General features: G+C 41.7%; 1 protein-coding gene across 18 annotated transcripts in view; it reads left to right on the top strand.

Annotated features, from left to right (window-relative positions):
• PPP1R9A (protein phosphatase 1 regulatory subunit 9A) overlaps positions 1-14819 on the top strand; it is a 137703-nt gene that overhangs the window by 77577 nt on the left and 45307 nt on the right. For all 18 annotated transcript variants that reach the window (XM_088653895.1, XM_088653894.1, XM_088653890.1 and 15 more), the window contains one exon: positions 5557-5661. In XM_088653895.1, the coding sequence (XP_088510021.1) occupies positions 5557-5661 (105 nt within the window). The remainder of the gene's footprint in view (positions 1-5556; positions 5662-14819) is intronic.

The following is a 14819-nucleotide window of genomic DNA, read 5'->3' as shown; positions in this document are numbered from 1 at the left end:
GTTGTTGCCTCTTTTTATGAGCAAGCAATGTATTTGAAATTGTAGAATGAAAATGTACTATGATTAGGAGTGCATAAGAGGGCAGCAGTTTTTGTAAATTACTGTAATATCTAAATCTGTAAATCAACATAAAAAATAAAAAAACTATTGTTCCCGAAAAGACAAAAAAAAAATTTGGACAGCACAACACCCTATAGAGCATGTGGCCTCAGAATATGAAGATAAAACAGGAATTCTGAACTGCGAAGTGAGGAGTTAAAAATATTTTAAAAGGATGCTGATTAAAGTTACTTCATTGTCCTCTGATTTCTACTGCACAAAATTATAGAGCTCAAAGGCACATGAAAGTCATGGAGCCCAGCTCTGTGTCCTAAGGCATGACTGTGTACAAATTAACCCCCTTTGAGATGAACCCACACTATCCAGTTATAAAGTACCAGACGCAACAATGGGAGTGGATAAGGCTTTGCCATAAGCAAGTAATAGTTTAATAAATAGAGAGCGCAAGCTATGTAAAGGCTGGATCTATTTTTATTTATTTTTGCTGCTAAACAGTTCCCCAATGAAGGATGGTAATATGGCTATTGCAGTTATGTTATATGTCCCAGAAAGTAAGTTATGGAGCAAAATGTGCAAGTACCTTCTAATCAATTTCTGGGAAGCAAGAGTGGCCTGTGTGTGTGTGTGTGTATTTCTGGGGTGGCTGTCTCTTTGATTTTGTGTTATATCACACCCCCATGGCAGTCATTTTGCGATGCTCTCCCAGCCTTTCCCAAAATCCAAAATGTGCCTACTGTTCCAAAACGTTTGGTGTCCCCTTCAACAAATAGTGCCTTGGATCCTAATATAGCTTAAGATAGCCCAGGGAAGGAAAGTTTCCTTACTCCATTTCCTGCACCCCTGCAATCTGAGACCTCTGAAAAGCCTCTGTGGGAGGATTAGGCAACCTGAACAGTGGAGGATGGGGCCAGGAGAGCTCATGGTGGGGAAGAGGACAAGATGGGAAACTTACTTTCTGTGAATCTCCTTAAGCTAACATATCTTAGGTTCTGAGGATTTGGGGTGATTCTCCCCTGCACAAGCACCATCCCCTCACCTGACTCCACATTGTTCAGAAGAGCCTCCTGGCACACCAGAGAGCTCCTTTCATGGGAGTGCAGGTAGCTTCACTGGGGAGGAGGGGATGGGGAAACTTTTCTTTTTGTCAACTTCCCTAACTTAACAATGGTCGCACGGTTTTCCTGTTTAACAAAACTCATGGCACATGAAGTATGTTGGCTCATTTGTTGGTGCTGTTAAACATAACCTTTCAGGCTGCCAAAACAGTCCTCGGAAACCTTTTCATACATGCCAGGGGACATTATTAAGGGTTGGAAGATTATTTCCCCAAAAAATACAATTAGTAACGTGAGCTGATATGCTAGGTTGCTGAGTAAAGACAATTATATCATAGAAAATTCAGCTTGCATTGCATATATTTGCTGAATGTATTATTTTGTAGCCCTGGCGGCATACTTGAGCTAGATGCTAAGGTTAAGGGAAGACTGCCCATTTTAAATACCTTGGCTTGAAAGGAAAGGTAGCTGATGTAGTATAGTGACTGAAAGACCGAGCTATCCATCAGATGTGACCCTCATCTCTTCTGTGAGCTCATTAGGTGGCCTTTGGCAAGCTACAGTGTGCAGTTTCCTTCCCTCTAATAGGAAACTCAGATGGTTTAATGCCCATCAGTTTTGAAGCAAAGCAGAGCCACTCAACAATAAGGTAGCAGTTTCTATTATACTTGGAGGGCTCCCAAGGTATGCAGAAGTATGTTTTAAAGTGATCTGACAAGCACCTGTGAGCTTTCAAGTTGAGATGGAAGCTGTCCGAAGGGGAGAGAACTGGCCTGCTCAAGCCTCTTACGGTAATAGTTTATATTTGCTTACTTTGCCAAACCTTTATTAGGTATTACAAGTATAGGACATCATAAATCATTCATATATAAAAATTTAAAATATATACAAATAAACAGCCGTGACAAAGATTTTCATTGGGATTTCTTCCCACTAAATAATGCCATTCACCACTCTAAGAGATACTATTGACAAAAACACAGCCACCCTTTCAGTTAATGTCAGACTGGTTGTTCAATGGACAGTAGAAAATGATATGTTCTACAGTGTCGGCACATTCACAGAACATCCACCATGTCTACCATTTCTGGGGATGTTTAAATATCTGCCCTTGGCAAAAACTGAGGGGACAACATTCAGTTGGGCTAACATAAAGGCTCTGCATTGGGCTGGAATTGTTAATATTGAGTGACCCTGTTAGCTGTTGATTTAAACCAAGGAACTTGGGGGAGCAAATTTTATTTACCAATGACTCGATGTTTTGTTTTTCAGTGTCCCTTAACCTGGTTTGGATATTGCAGTAAAGATATTGCTCACTTGAATTATACAAGGGTTCCAAGTCCATACTAATAGATCTGATTTTTCTATGTAAGAGTTGGAACCATCTGGATTTATAAGAGTCCTAAAGTAAGTCAGAGAACAGATTTGAAGGCTGGCAACGAATATGGCAACGCAGCCAGTATTTTATAGTGCTAGCTCACACCTAATATTCTATTGTGTGTATACCTAGTTCTGCACACTTGATTGAACTTGGGAGCCTCAGGATACATCTCAAGAAACTTGAATGTATCTTATCTAAATCACTATTATATGCTTGTATCCATACTGGGATCCCAAAAAGTAGCTAGGACAACAATTTAGCTTCAAAAATCTGAATAGCAGCTGGTATAAATTGGTTACCTTTCTGAAAATAAAAGCGAGCTACTGCTGAGGAGGTACACTTTGCCTGTTTTATAGCACTTGTACGATGGTTTGACCAACCTGAGTTGCTCTGGAATAAAATTATGAGATACATGTGCATCTGTATTTGCTTAATTTCCTGTCCTCTTATTTTCCATTTCTCTAATTTCCGGGAGGTTTTTAGCAAGTATCCTGAATGATAATGTGTGCTGTAAGGTTAAATCCCCCTTGCATTATACAAGGCTGTTTCAAGAAGAAAGAAAGGAAAAGTGACCCCTTTCCAACCCAACAGAACCACCTACACACTATATGGCTATAGAATAGACCAAATAGCTATGAAATGCTCACATTAGCCTTGTACCGCTATGGAACATGCGAAGCTAATGTCAAACTATTTGTCAATCTAGTCCAGCATTGTGTAGTCAAGTTGGCAGGAGCTCCCCAGGTCCCAGAGGTGGTATTTCATATCAGCTGCTACCTGATCTCTTTAACACAGCAGGGGAATGCTTGGCAGAGAGCGATATACTTTCTCCCTTCCCTCCTGCAACTCTCCCATCCTTCATAGGCCTAGGCTCATCTTCCATGCTGGTGGGAACCTTAGACAGAATAACTCTTTGTGGGATACCCAGCAAGGCTTACGAAGATGCTTGCTTCTTGTCGCTTCATATTAGCTGCTTTATTGAATACATGTTTACGTGCCTGGAATGTCTCCCCCTTAGTTACTGTAATATCACTTTAATTTGGGGCACTGCACTTTTGCTGGAAGGCTGCACTCTTGGTCCAGTGGCTTGAATCGGCTGGCTACCTTTTCACATTGTCAGAGCCGTTACGCAGGGAAATGTTCAAAGGCGGGGCTGACTCCTATGCACTTTCTCGTATTTGTAAAGAGCTCGTTTTTAAAAAAAATTGTGGCCACCATCCGTAATGGTAGATGCTCAGATCTGCTTTGATTATGTTCCCTTGGGCTACGTCACTTCTGCCGGCGCATTACTGGTATGTCTATGACATAATTGGTACTTATTAGTACTTATTAGTACTACCAAGTGCCATGCTTAATCATAAGCCAATAAGCTAAGGAAGAGCTCATTTTTATGCATGCATTACTCATGCCCACAGGATTGCTTCACAAATGGAAAGCTTGGTACTAAGGACTAAGTACAGACTCTAACTTCCAGAGAGTTCCACCTTTAATTTAAAACACAAGCAAGTTCGTCACTATGCAGCTCGTTCTACCTTCCGTGCTCATCAGTATCGTAGTTCTCTTTAATTTTCTTTGCGCTGGCTTACCTTCCTTTCATCATGTTCATTTTAAAACCTCACTTCTTATTTTTGAACACTTTCATTGCATTGCTCCTGGCTATTTTTCCTCTTTAATTTCTCTTAACGCTCTTCCTAAAGACATCCAACGTCTCACACCTCTGCCTGTTTTCTTCGACTGGAGCAACCCGGCCTATTATTATTAGGCTGCATCTTATCTTTGGCACCGTATTTTTCGCTCCATAGGACATACCTGACCATAGGACGCACCTAGTTTTTTAGAGGAGGAAAACAAGGAAAAAATATTTTTCTTTCTTTAATTGTCCTAGGCGCAGATCTGGCGTGGGCTCTGGCTTTTGCGTGGGCTCTGGCTCTGCACGGGCTCTGGCTCTCACACTCACTCCATAGGACGCACATACTTTCCCCCCTTCCTTTTTGGGAGGGAAAAAGTGTGTTATGGAGCAAAAAATATGGTACTCATTGCCACAAGCTATTTGTATAATGCAGGCCCACCAGCTCTTTAAAGTACCTCCAGATATATTTAGTTTCCATCCATTTTCCAATTAACTGAGTTTATAAATAAGCAAGCAAGCAAACATTTTGATAATACAGTCATGATATAACAAGATAGGTAAGTCTCAAGACAATAAAATGAAGGAAACCAGAGAGAGGGGGGGGGGAGAGAGAGAGAGAGGAAGAGAGAGGAAGGAAGGAAGAAAGAAAGAAAGAAAGGAAGGAAGACACAGTTCAGTTTCACAGTTGACAGATAATCTAAATTGGGGTTGCAGAAAAACGAGGGAAGGGAGATTAGAAGTAGGCTAATGCAACAGTTCAAGTTTATCACTGAGTACAGTCTTTCCAGACACTCACCTAGTGTATTTATTTATTTATACTGAGCATGCCCCAAAACTCCTGTTTGGAAATTGTTTTGCCATGTGACATGGAGTGTGACATGAACTAGTGTGACATGAACTAGTTGCCTTGTTCATTGAATCCTGGCCATGGGCAGTTCCTGGCAAAACCTTAGAAACCAGTGGGAAACTGAGCAGGGTTTGCATTGCGGGTTTGCATTGCTGGGTCTTCAGTGTCCTGCCCTGTTCTGTGCACCTTTTGATATGTGGCAACAGTACAGCATTTGTGAGTAATAGTAATTTAAAACAGATTGCAGTCACAGGAAATAGGGTGTGTCTTGCACAACGCAAAATATGGGGTTTTCATACAGCCATGTGTACATTTCTTGCCACTGTATCTGATGCTGGATAATTGTAATTTGTCCTGTTTGTTCATTTACCTCCATGGAAGTGGAGATCTGGTTCAAAAAAAATATGTATCTTGATTTCACATGGTATTTTCTTCTAAAACAACATTGTCAATAGGAATTGACAATATTATGTATAATGCAAGATGTCATGTATGTGTTGTTGACTTATTTATTGCTTCCAAATGCAATTTAAAAAGACATTATATTTTATTTCGTTTCATTTTTTTTTATTTCCTCTGAAAGGATCCAAGTAAATGACCAAATTGTAGAAGTGGATGGGATCAGTCTGGTTGGTGTCACACAAAATTTTGCTGCAACAGTCCTCAGAAACACCAAAGGGAAAGTCAGGTAACTATGAGAAATCCTTACAAAGTACGTTTTAAATTGGCGGCACCTGTGATATTTTCTGGTCATGCAACTACTCGATCATAAGTAAGCATATATATGTTAAGAAACCCTTTGCTACAATGGATCATTTGTATCAGCCTTGGACAACCTGGTACCATCAGCCCCAGCCAGCAATGGCCTCCACATTTAGCCTTTAAGGCAGGCACCCCCAAACTTCGGCCACTGGTCCTCTTGGCTAGGGATCATGGGAGTTGTAGGCCAAAACATCTGGAGGGCCGCAGTTTGGGGATGCCTGCTTTAAGGCCTTGCCATTTTGTCAGATTTGGCTCACAGAGGGTGGGGCAGATAAAACCCAGTCCCCCGTCCTGACTGAAGAGAAGGAAGATCGATAGGAGATCTTTTGTCTCACCATTCGTGGCATAATTACATGTTGTATTAAATGCAGAGTGTGTGGTGCCATTTCTTTTTTAATTTAATGTCATGTTCAGGATTCCAGTTTTCATTAGGACCATAGCACACAGAGGAGGGAAGGATTGAAAGTAAAGCCAGGGGGATCAAACCGTTTTATTAACCTGGCATTGTTGGCACTGTTTGAGAGAAGTACTCCACACGCAGGATGCCACCATGGAGAAGGTGCCATCATCATCTACCTAATCTTATAATCTGGAGCCGACATTAGGAGACTCCTCAGAGAAGGAGCTGGTTCATATTGGAGCAGGCAATTCTTCAAGTACTCTGGTCCATAGCCCTTCAAGCATTATAGGTCAAAACCAACACTTAATTGGTATTTTAAAATTGAAATGTAAATGATGGGAACAAACTGAGTGCACAGCCAGCCCAGCCACTAGGCAGAGTGAGAGGAGTGCCTCCTCAGGCAGTAAATGCCAAGTGATTAGGGAACAACAGTGAGGTGCTGAGGACAGAGTTGTGTGTGTCATGTGGCCTGCTCTGCACATCCTAAGATAGCCGGCCACCTGCAGATTTGGCTGCCTGTCCCAGGAATACCGTAGGAGAGGTGCCACTATTTTGTCCTTTGCCTTAGGCAGCAGAATATCTCAGGCCAGACCTGACTGGACGCTGGTGAAGATCTGCTGAACACTGGCAAAATGTGTTCCGTTTGGCAAGTTAGTAGCCTGGCTGCTGTTTTCAAGGCCAGACTTAAGTTTCTAAATAGTCTTCAAATGCAATACATTTGCAGTAGTCTAGCCTGGATGCTATCAAAGCATGGATAACTGAGGCAAGGTTATCTCTGTTCAGGAGGGTCTACAGCTCTATTCAAAGTATCGCCCAATAAAGGGCTCAAACTTGAAATTTAGTGTTTTTCTCTTCAGCTGTTACACTTCGTTAGATGTTTGTAAAAAGTAAAAGCCTTCTGTGAGTGCATTTCAATTTGGGAGGTCAATTTTCTCCCTTGGTAATATTTTTATTCCCAGAGTTTGTAGTTCTTAAATAAATCTAAATGTTTAGGGCTCTTTCAGATGTCTCTGTATGCAGGGCTTGAAATGCAGGAATTGATGGTTGTCAGTAAAACAATTAAAATAAAACGGAAAGGAAAGAAGTATTAGAAATAAAACATCAAGTATAATAATGTTGCTATATAAATCAATGGTGTGCCCACATTTTGCATGCTGTGTGCAGGTCTAGTTACCAAGCACATAGCAGGAGAAGATGAAGGAAAGGGTAGGATAGTTGAGGCTGCAATCATATACCCATTTACCTGGGAGTAAAACGAGATGAGCGCCGCAACCCCAGAGTCGTCCATGACTGGACTTAATGGTCAGGGGTCCCTTTACCTTTACCTTTAAGCCTCATTAAACACAGTGGGACTGACTTCTGAGTAAGCATATATAGAATTGTGCTGTAAAATTGTGTTGGGGAGGAACGTTTTCGCTGGGCGCCTAGGGACATGTAATGAAGGTTCTAGGCAAGTCTCCCTGGGGAGAGTGGGTGCTACCTGACTGCCACTTGGTGCAGCGCCGGAAAGGTAAACAGCGTTTCCGTGTGCTCTGGTTTCCGTCACTGTGTTCTGTTGCGCCACAATCAGTTTAGTCATGCTGGCCACATGACCCAGAAAGCTACCTGCAGACAAACACCCGCTCTGTTGGCCTGAAAGCGAGATGAGTGCCACAACCCCATAGTCACCTTCGACTGGACTTCACTGTCCAGGGGCCCTTTGCCTTTTACCTTTACCTCTCTACTTGTAAGCTCCCATGGTGCATAAGAACATTCTTTCAGAGGAAGTGCCACACTTACCTCTACAATTGGCAGCTGCAGGTAATGAAGATTAGTAGGCAACAATCCTCCCTATTTAATTTGAAAGGCAGAATTGGCAAAGTATTGCTATAGTTGCATTTCCATTTTCACATTACTATGCAAGCTGCAACATCAAATGAATTTTAAGTAGTTTGTTTAAGTAAATTGTTCCATAATTAGCATTGTTTGCGATTGTTATTTTAAATGTGTGTGTGTGTGTCATTACCGGGCATACATATTTTCTAGTGTCACTGGTATTTGTCCCCTAAAGCATTCCTTCTTATCCCCCACCCCCAGCATAACCGATCAAAGACATATTAGCTTAAATATGAGAAATTGTATTTGATAAATTGTGCAGAAGAAGGTTTAGAAAGAAGTTAAACTACAGCTTTGTATTTCATTTTTCTTCTTTAATTCGGTCAATGCTACTCTAGAAAGCTTACAGGTTATTACTGTTTAGTGACTTTGCTTCCTGCCAAGCTTCATGAACATTTTCTGAATGGTCATGACAATGGAAGTCACTGACCTAGAATAGATTGTGCATTGTAGCTTCCGGATATAATGTAGCTCAACTGTCTTTAGCTGACACAGTGAAGAAACCGTTAACACAGAAATGTGCTTTTTACCTTCTGAACTTTTCTAGCTTTGGCACAGCAACATTAGGTAAATTTATCCGCACGAAATCTTTCATCCGTTTTTATATTAGCTGGAGTTAGTAGGTTCTAAAATGTTTTTACTGTCTAATGGAAATGTTTCTTTTACATTGGCATTTGATACATTTGAGAAAGATAAAAATAATTGCAAACTTCCTAGGTTTAAAGTAAACTATTATAGTAACAAATGAAAGTTCTGCTTGTGTAAACAATGACATCCTGCTGAAATGTTCTGAGACTATGTTTCAGAATATGTAATTTGTTTCCATTTATTGTAATAGGTTTTGGAAGTTGTCTCCCAGTTCAGCCTTCTTAAAAGCGCGCTGAGGACACAATTATTATAATAATAATTTTATTATTTGTACCTTGCCCATCTGACTAGGTTGCTCCAGCCACTCTGGGCTGTTTCCAACATATATAAAAATATAATAAAACATTGCACATGATGCAGTAGTCTTGTTGGCAAGTATTGCTAAGCCATAGTTAATCACTTATTGGACTTCAGCAGTGCTCCGGTTATGCTTTTCCCTTAGTGCAACCAGGAACAACAAATATTTCACCAAATGTTTGGGAGAAAATGGTTCCTCCCAAACAAACCATAATCATGAAGCTAAGATGTGCTTGCTAGTCATGGTTTGCTAGGAGAAACCGTCCCTGTTTTGACATACTGATACGGCTTATTGTATCTACTTGCGTCAGGTGAGGAACAAAGTCAAGCGATTGGACAGTGTGCTGATTCCTGAAGCCTGTGTCCCAATAAGCAGATTCTTCTCTGCCCCATCTTCCCACACTGCCAGCATACTTCTGTGGTTCACCTCTGCCTATTGGCATAAACTAGAATCCTGATCTTTGCCTTCATCCAGACTTGGATCTTGCCTGGGATGAGTTATTAGTTGCTGTAAATAGAGGTTACAGAGACCTGTAAAAGGGTTGGGAGATTGTTGTAAGGTTCCTATTTTATTACAGGTGGAAGGAGACCATAACCAGTAGTTAAGGCAATGTGGTTACTCTGAGATTTAGGACTGTAAGGCTATAATATGAAGAATGCTAGTGCTTGTTACCTAGCTTGGATGTATACATGTATTTGTATAAGCATAATGGAATTCACTCTTAATCGAAGTCACTCTTGAAAGTGCAAAATGTAGCCAGGTTTTATGTTTTCCATCCTGTATCTTTAATGGCTTCAGGTTTTATCAGCTGGCAGTATTTAGATGGTTATAAGTCATTAGCAGACACTCTTTCAAAGCCCTTCATATAAAATAAGCCAGTATTTCACATTGATATTATTTTAAGATAATCCAACTTGTCATCGTTTATCCTGAGGTTGTTGTTTAATTATATTTCCCTGGAGTGGCTTAAATCTCCTTCCCCTTCTAACTAACTTCTGCTGCTTGCTTATAATTGTGGAATTCTGCCTCTATCTCATATCAGAGAGTTTACTGCTGCTTTCTGAAGCAGCCCTATTTTCTTTTACAGAGGAATGCTCATTTAATCTGTTTCTTGCTGCTTGGCCAGCTATTGAGTTTATTTGTGTGTTAGATTCCTTATCTCTCCTTTACCATAAGGCCCCAGGGTAGATTATAACAATCAAATCACAACCCTAAAGCAAGAGAAGTGTAAAAGCAATTAAAAGCAGTTCCATATGTAAAAAAAAAATTCAATGCATCTAAAAACAATTTCATATATAAAATCAGCTAAAATAGTTCCAAGACAAATGCAGATTGGAACAAAGCTCCAGTTAAAAAACATCTTCACTGAGTGCTGGAAAGACAGTAGAGATTGTGTTTGTCTGATATGTAACAGGAGGAGGTTGCAAAAGGTAGGGGCCACATTAAAGGGCTGATTCCTATGTTATAAGAAATGGATGTCCTGCTAAGATGGACCTCCAGTGATAGATTAGGTATTTAAGCAATGAGATGAGTTGTTGGATTACCGGGTCCCAAAGCTGTACAGTATAGGGCTTTGTACACCAGTCCCAGCATCAGTAACTTAGCATGGTAGCTGATCGGCAGCCAATGCTAGTCTTCAGCAGTAACTGGGCAGCAATAGTCTTTCGCAGAGAGCAGTCTAGCTGCTGTATCTTGCAGTAGCGGCAGCTTCCAGGCCAGCCTCAAGGTCAACTCCACATAGAGTGGATTTCAATGATCCAAACCGAAGCTCACCTGCCAAAGTTGGTAAAAGGCACTCCTTGCCACTGAGGTCATTTGGGCCTCTAGCAATGGAGATGGACCCAGGAGCACCCCTAGACTGCAAACCTGCACCTTCAGGGAAAGTGCAAAAGTCCAAACAAGGCAATTGAGCAATAACTACCCAACCACAAGGCCTCGGTTTTGCCATCAGCTAGACCTCTTTCTCACCCTATTATACAGAGCAGTGTGCCCTTTAGAGTTGAAAATACATTCCATTTAAATTTGACATTTTGTCCATTATTCTGTAAGTCATTAAGGAAGCACACCTTCCATCAAGCAGAGATAAAGGACCAAAAATAGGACTGTGAAGTGTTTCCCAATGGTCTCCACTGTGGAATTTGTTTTATCCATTGTGCTGAATTCTTTGGTTTGCTTTTTAACTGCTTCTGGGGTTTGGGAGAGAGTTTTTTGTTTGTGTCTGTGTTCAGTTATTTAGTTCGTTTGCATCCCACCTTTATTTCCTTGTGGAACTCAAGGTGGCATATTTCTGGGTTCCCATGGTTTCTTCCACCCAGGCTCTGACCATGTCTAGACCTGCTTTGCTTCAACAAGGTGCCCCATAGTAGCCTCAGAATAATTGAGCAGTGACTTCCTGAGCAGAGTGTTTTCCTGTGAGACGTTATCTTGGATTTTAGGCATCATTGGTGTCAAAGGGCAACACCCCCCCCCCAGCACTCTTACACAGCTCACCTTCGTTTCAGTAGGGGTTGCACCAGAGAATTGGACTTTGGTGGACTTTGCCTATAATCTGTTGGTTCCTGCTGTGTGACTTCACAAAGTTTATTATACTTCCTGTTGTCTCTAATCATATCGTATGCCTCTCAATACAGTCTTGCCAGTACTAAAGTACATGTCTCCTTCTAGTGAACCAGTAATAGGAAGTATATAATTAGCAGGGTTATTGAAGTCCTTTTGCTTTGGTGGCTAATCTTTGAGGCAGTGATTCAGAACATTATGGCTCTTTTATGCTGGTTTCTGGCTGCATAATCAGAAATGGAATACATTTCAATATTTAATTAAACATCTTGCACTTTAGAAAATCCACATCTGTAAACTGCTTTAAAGTACCGTATGTACTATTTATGGAATGCTGGGAAACGGGGTCTTTATACGCCCCCCCCACAAAGTAGCCCACCCCAAAATATTCATGAGACAGAGACTGCTGCAAGGGCAGAAGTCTCTAGCAATTCACTTTGTGCATTCAGATTGGGCCTGGTGCAGAGGTCCTTGGCCTTGATGGGGTCCATAAGATCCAATTCATGTGAGCAAACTTACAAAAATGGCAGATTCACCTACATTGTTCTCCGGCAAGAATATTAAATGCTGTGTAGGGTTGCCAGACTCAATAGAGCAGTGTTTCCCAACCAGTGTGCCTCCAGATGTGTTGGGACTACAACTCCCATCATCCCTAGCTAGCAAGACCAGTGGTCAGGAATGATGGGAGTTGTAGTCCCAAAACATCTGGAGGCACACTGGTTGGGAAACACTGCAATAGAGGACAGGACTTCTGTGCCTTTAATTGCCCTGCTCTCTTTTGAGTCTGGAAACCTTAAAGAGAAACCAGCAGACCCTTTGCTTGGAAATTTCCAGACTCAAAAGAGAGCAGGGCAATTAAAGGCACAGAAGTCCTGTCCTCTATTGACTCTGGCAACCCTAATGCTGTGTCCATCAATATTCACAAGCTTATGGCACGACAAGCTTGCCGTTTGATTAACCAATTTTCAGCTGACTTGGTGAAATGGGCCTTGGCTGTCCTGGCTTCAGATATTCTCAAGCCTATTCTTGATTCCTTCCCAGCCCCTGGCTTTTATCATGGCCTTCTCCAGATCCTTTTGAGACTGTTTTGCTGCCTGAGATGAAGGACAAGATGCCCCCCCCCATTCCACATACAGAAGCCAATCAGGCTGACAGCTGAATTTTAGCTCCACCCTCATGAAGGATTAGCAGCATCCCTCACCAGCACCCAAGGGCAGCAAACTAGACTAGAGGGCATAGGGCAGGCTACCGTTTCTGGTCCCCAGTCTCTCACCTGATGGGGACACCTCAAAGTAAGACCAGCCATGTCTTGAGGGACGTGTAATATAGGTTAATATGCGTTTTAGGCATGCTGTCTCTTCCTAGCTGTTTGGTATCGCAACGTGCCCCTGACTGCATCACTTTAGATAAGCTCATTTTAGATGCCATTCTTCCTCCATTGTTGGCAACTTTGTACATGCCAAATTGCATTCCTGTCTGCTTCTCCCTATGACTTCATGTCTGACCAGTGACTCAGCAGAAGTGATGCTCTTGAGAACTTGTGTTACAGATTGACACAGAATCTTAAATTCCACTGGAGAATTTGTAGCCTCTGCGCCTCAGATCAAACAATGTACTGTATATCACATGGCGCAGGAACCTTTCTGCAATCAAGATGGCCTGGGTCTTCCTCCTTGAGTTCTATGGAAGAAAGTCAGGACATAAATGGAATATATAACTCGGATAATCTTTCAGCAAAATGAGAAACAACCCCCCCCCCAAAAAAAACCCATGCATCCTATATAACACACTGTGGTATGGAAGTGAATTAATTGGCTATGGAGTACAGCTGTAGAAAATGCTTTTGTCTGTAAATCTCTGCAGCCTTTTTATAGCCTCTAACTAAAGTACACTTTCCTGCTTTTGAGTTGTTTTTAAATCCTCCTTTGCTTTTGCGATTCAGCAGGCCATTGATTGAATTACATGATGTGCCAGTGTCCACAAGGCTTGCAGCCTGAATAAATTTAAAAGCAATAAAAATAGCGATTAGCATGAAGGCATAGGGAAATGGAAGGAACAGTAGGAACTATTCCCTCTATAATCAGGGAACAATGGAACATTTCTCAAGAAAATGTGGAGATGAAGGAGAAATGGCTGTGCCTATAACGTATGGCCCAAGACTGTTAATTTATGCAGTTAAATAAAGAACCAAACATCTGCGTATGCACTACATGCCAAGGAAAGGAGTGCATAATATGCCAGGAATCATTTATATATGCACAGTGTGATTAGGCTGCCACAGGTTTGCAGTGGCATGCTGATTTTGAGGAGAATGCATGGAATGCAGGCAGCAGGACTTAAATTCTTTGTTGGGATCCACAGGCCCTTGAGGTGTGTGTTGTTGTCTCCAGACATGTGCCAGGGTTTGTCGTTCCCACCCCTCCATGCTTCCATCCACTGCATTGGAGGCTTTTCAGGGTCTGGGTCAGGCAGCAGAGGAGACCCTGTTTGGAAGGGGGTCTTCAGCAGCTCTGCTGTGTGTGTGGAGCTGTTTGGAGGGCCCATTGGATCTAAACCATAGTCAGCATTTTACCATTTACTCTGTCTTTTCGTTTGTCTTTCCCCCCATTGATTTGTTGCATCCAGCCACAGCTTTCTCCGCTCAGGGGCTTTATGGACACCAATCATGCACACAATCTTCTTTCATAATACATATTGAAGTAGCTGCAAACCATTGAGGGTAGACATGCATTTATTAATGCAACCCAGTGTACAGAAATTCACCTGCCCGTTGTCAGACAGGATCTGGCTGGTGACTGACATCTGAGCTGCAGAAGGGGGGCGGGCACACACTCCCCTCTTCTATGTATACTTTGCTGTTGGTAAAACATGGCTGTTGCTTTCTCTTATCATGAAATTCTTTATTAGGAAACCAGAATATACCACAAGGACAGAATCTCCCCTCTCATTGATACACTCAGGTCACCATCTCTCCTCTATTCATAGAAAGTGTTTTGTAACGCTGCAGTATAAACATTTGTAATTCTAGGTCATGGAGGAACTCCCATAATTACAACGGCATGCTTTTATTATTATTGTGACTTCCAATTTAAACTTTTGTCTAGCACAATACAGTTCTAAAACAATTGTGCATTGGTAATAGATGAACATGTACTTAATTGTTTTCAAACAAGGCATTTGGGCATGTATTACGCCGCTTTCATGTAGTGGACCCCAGTCCACGAAACCTTATGCTATAATCGAGTTGTTAGCCTTTAGCATGCAACAATACTCTTTTTGCTGCATTTGGTCATCGTTTCATATATCA

Source organism: Zootoca vivipara, chromosome 11, assembly GCF_965207765.1.
Source record: "Zootoca vivipara chromosome 11, rZooViv2.hap1.1, whole genome shotgun sequence".
NCBI lineage: Eukaryota > Metazoa > Chordata > Lepidosauria > Squamata > Lacertidae > Zootoca > Zootoca vivipara.
Note: the sequence above shows the minus strand (reverse complement) of the source record. Positions and strands in the feature narration are given on the sequence as shown.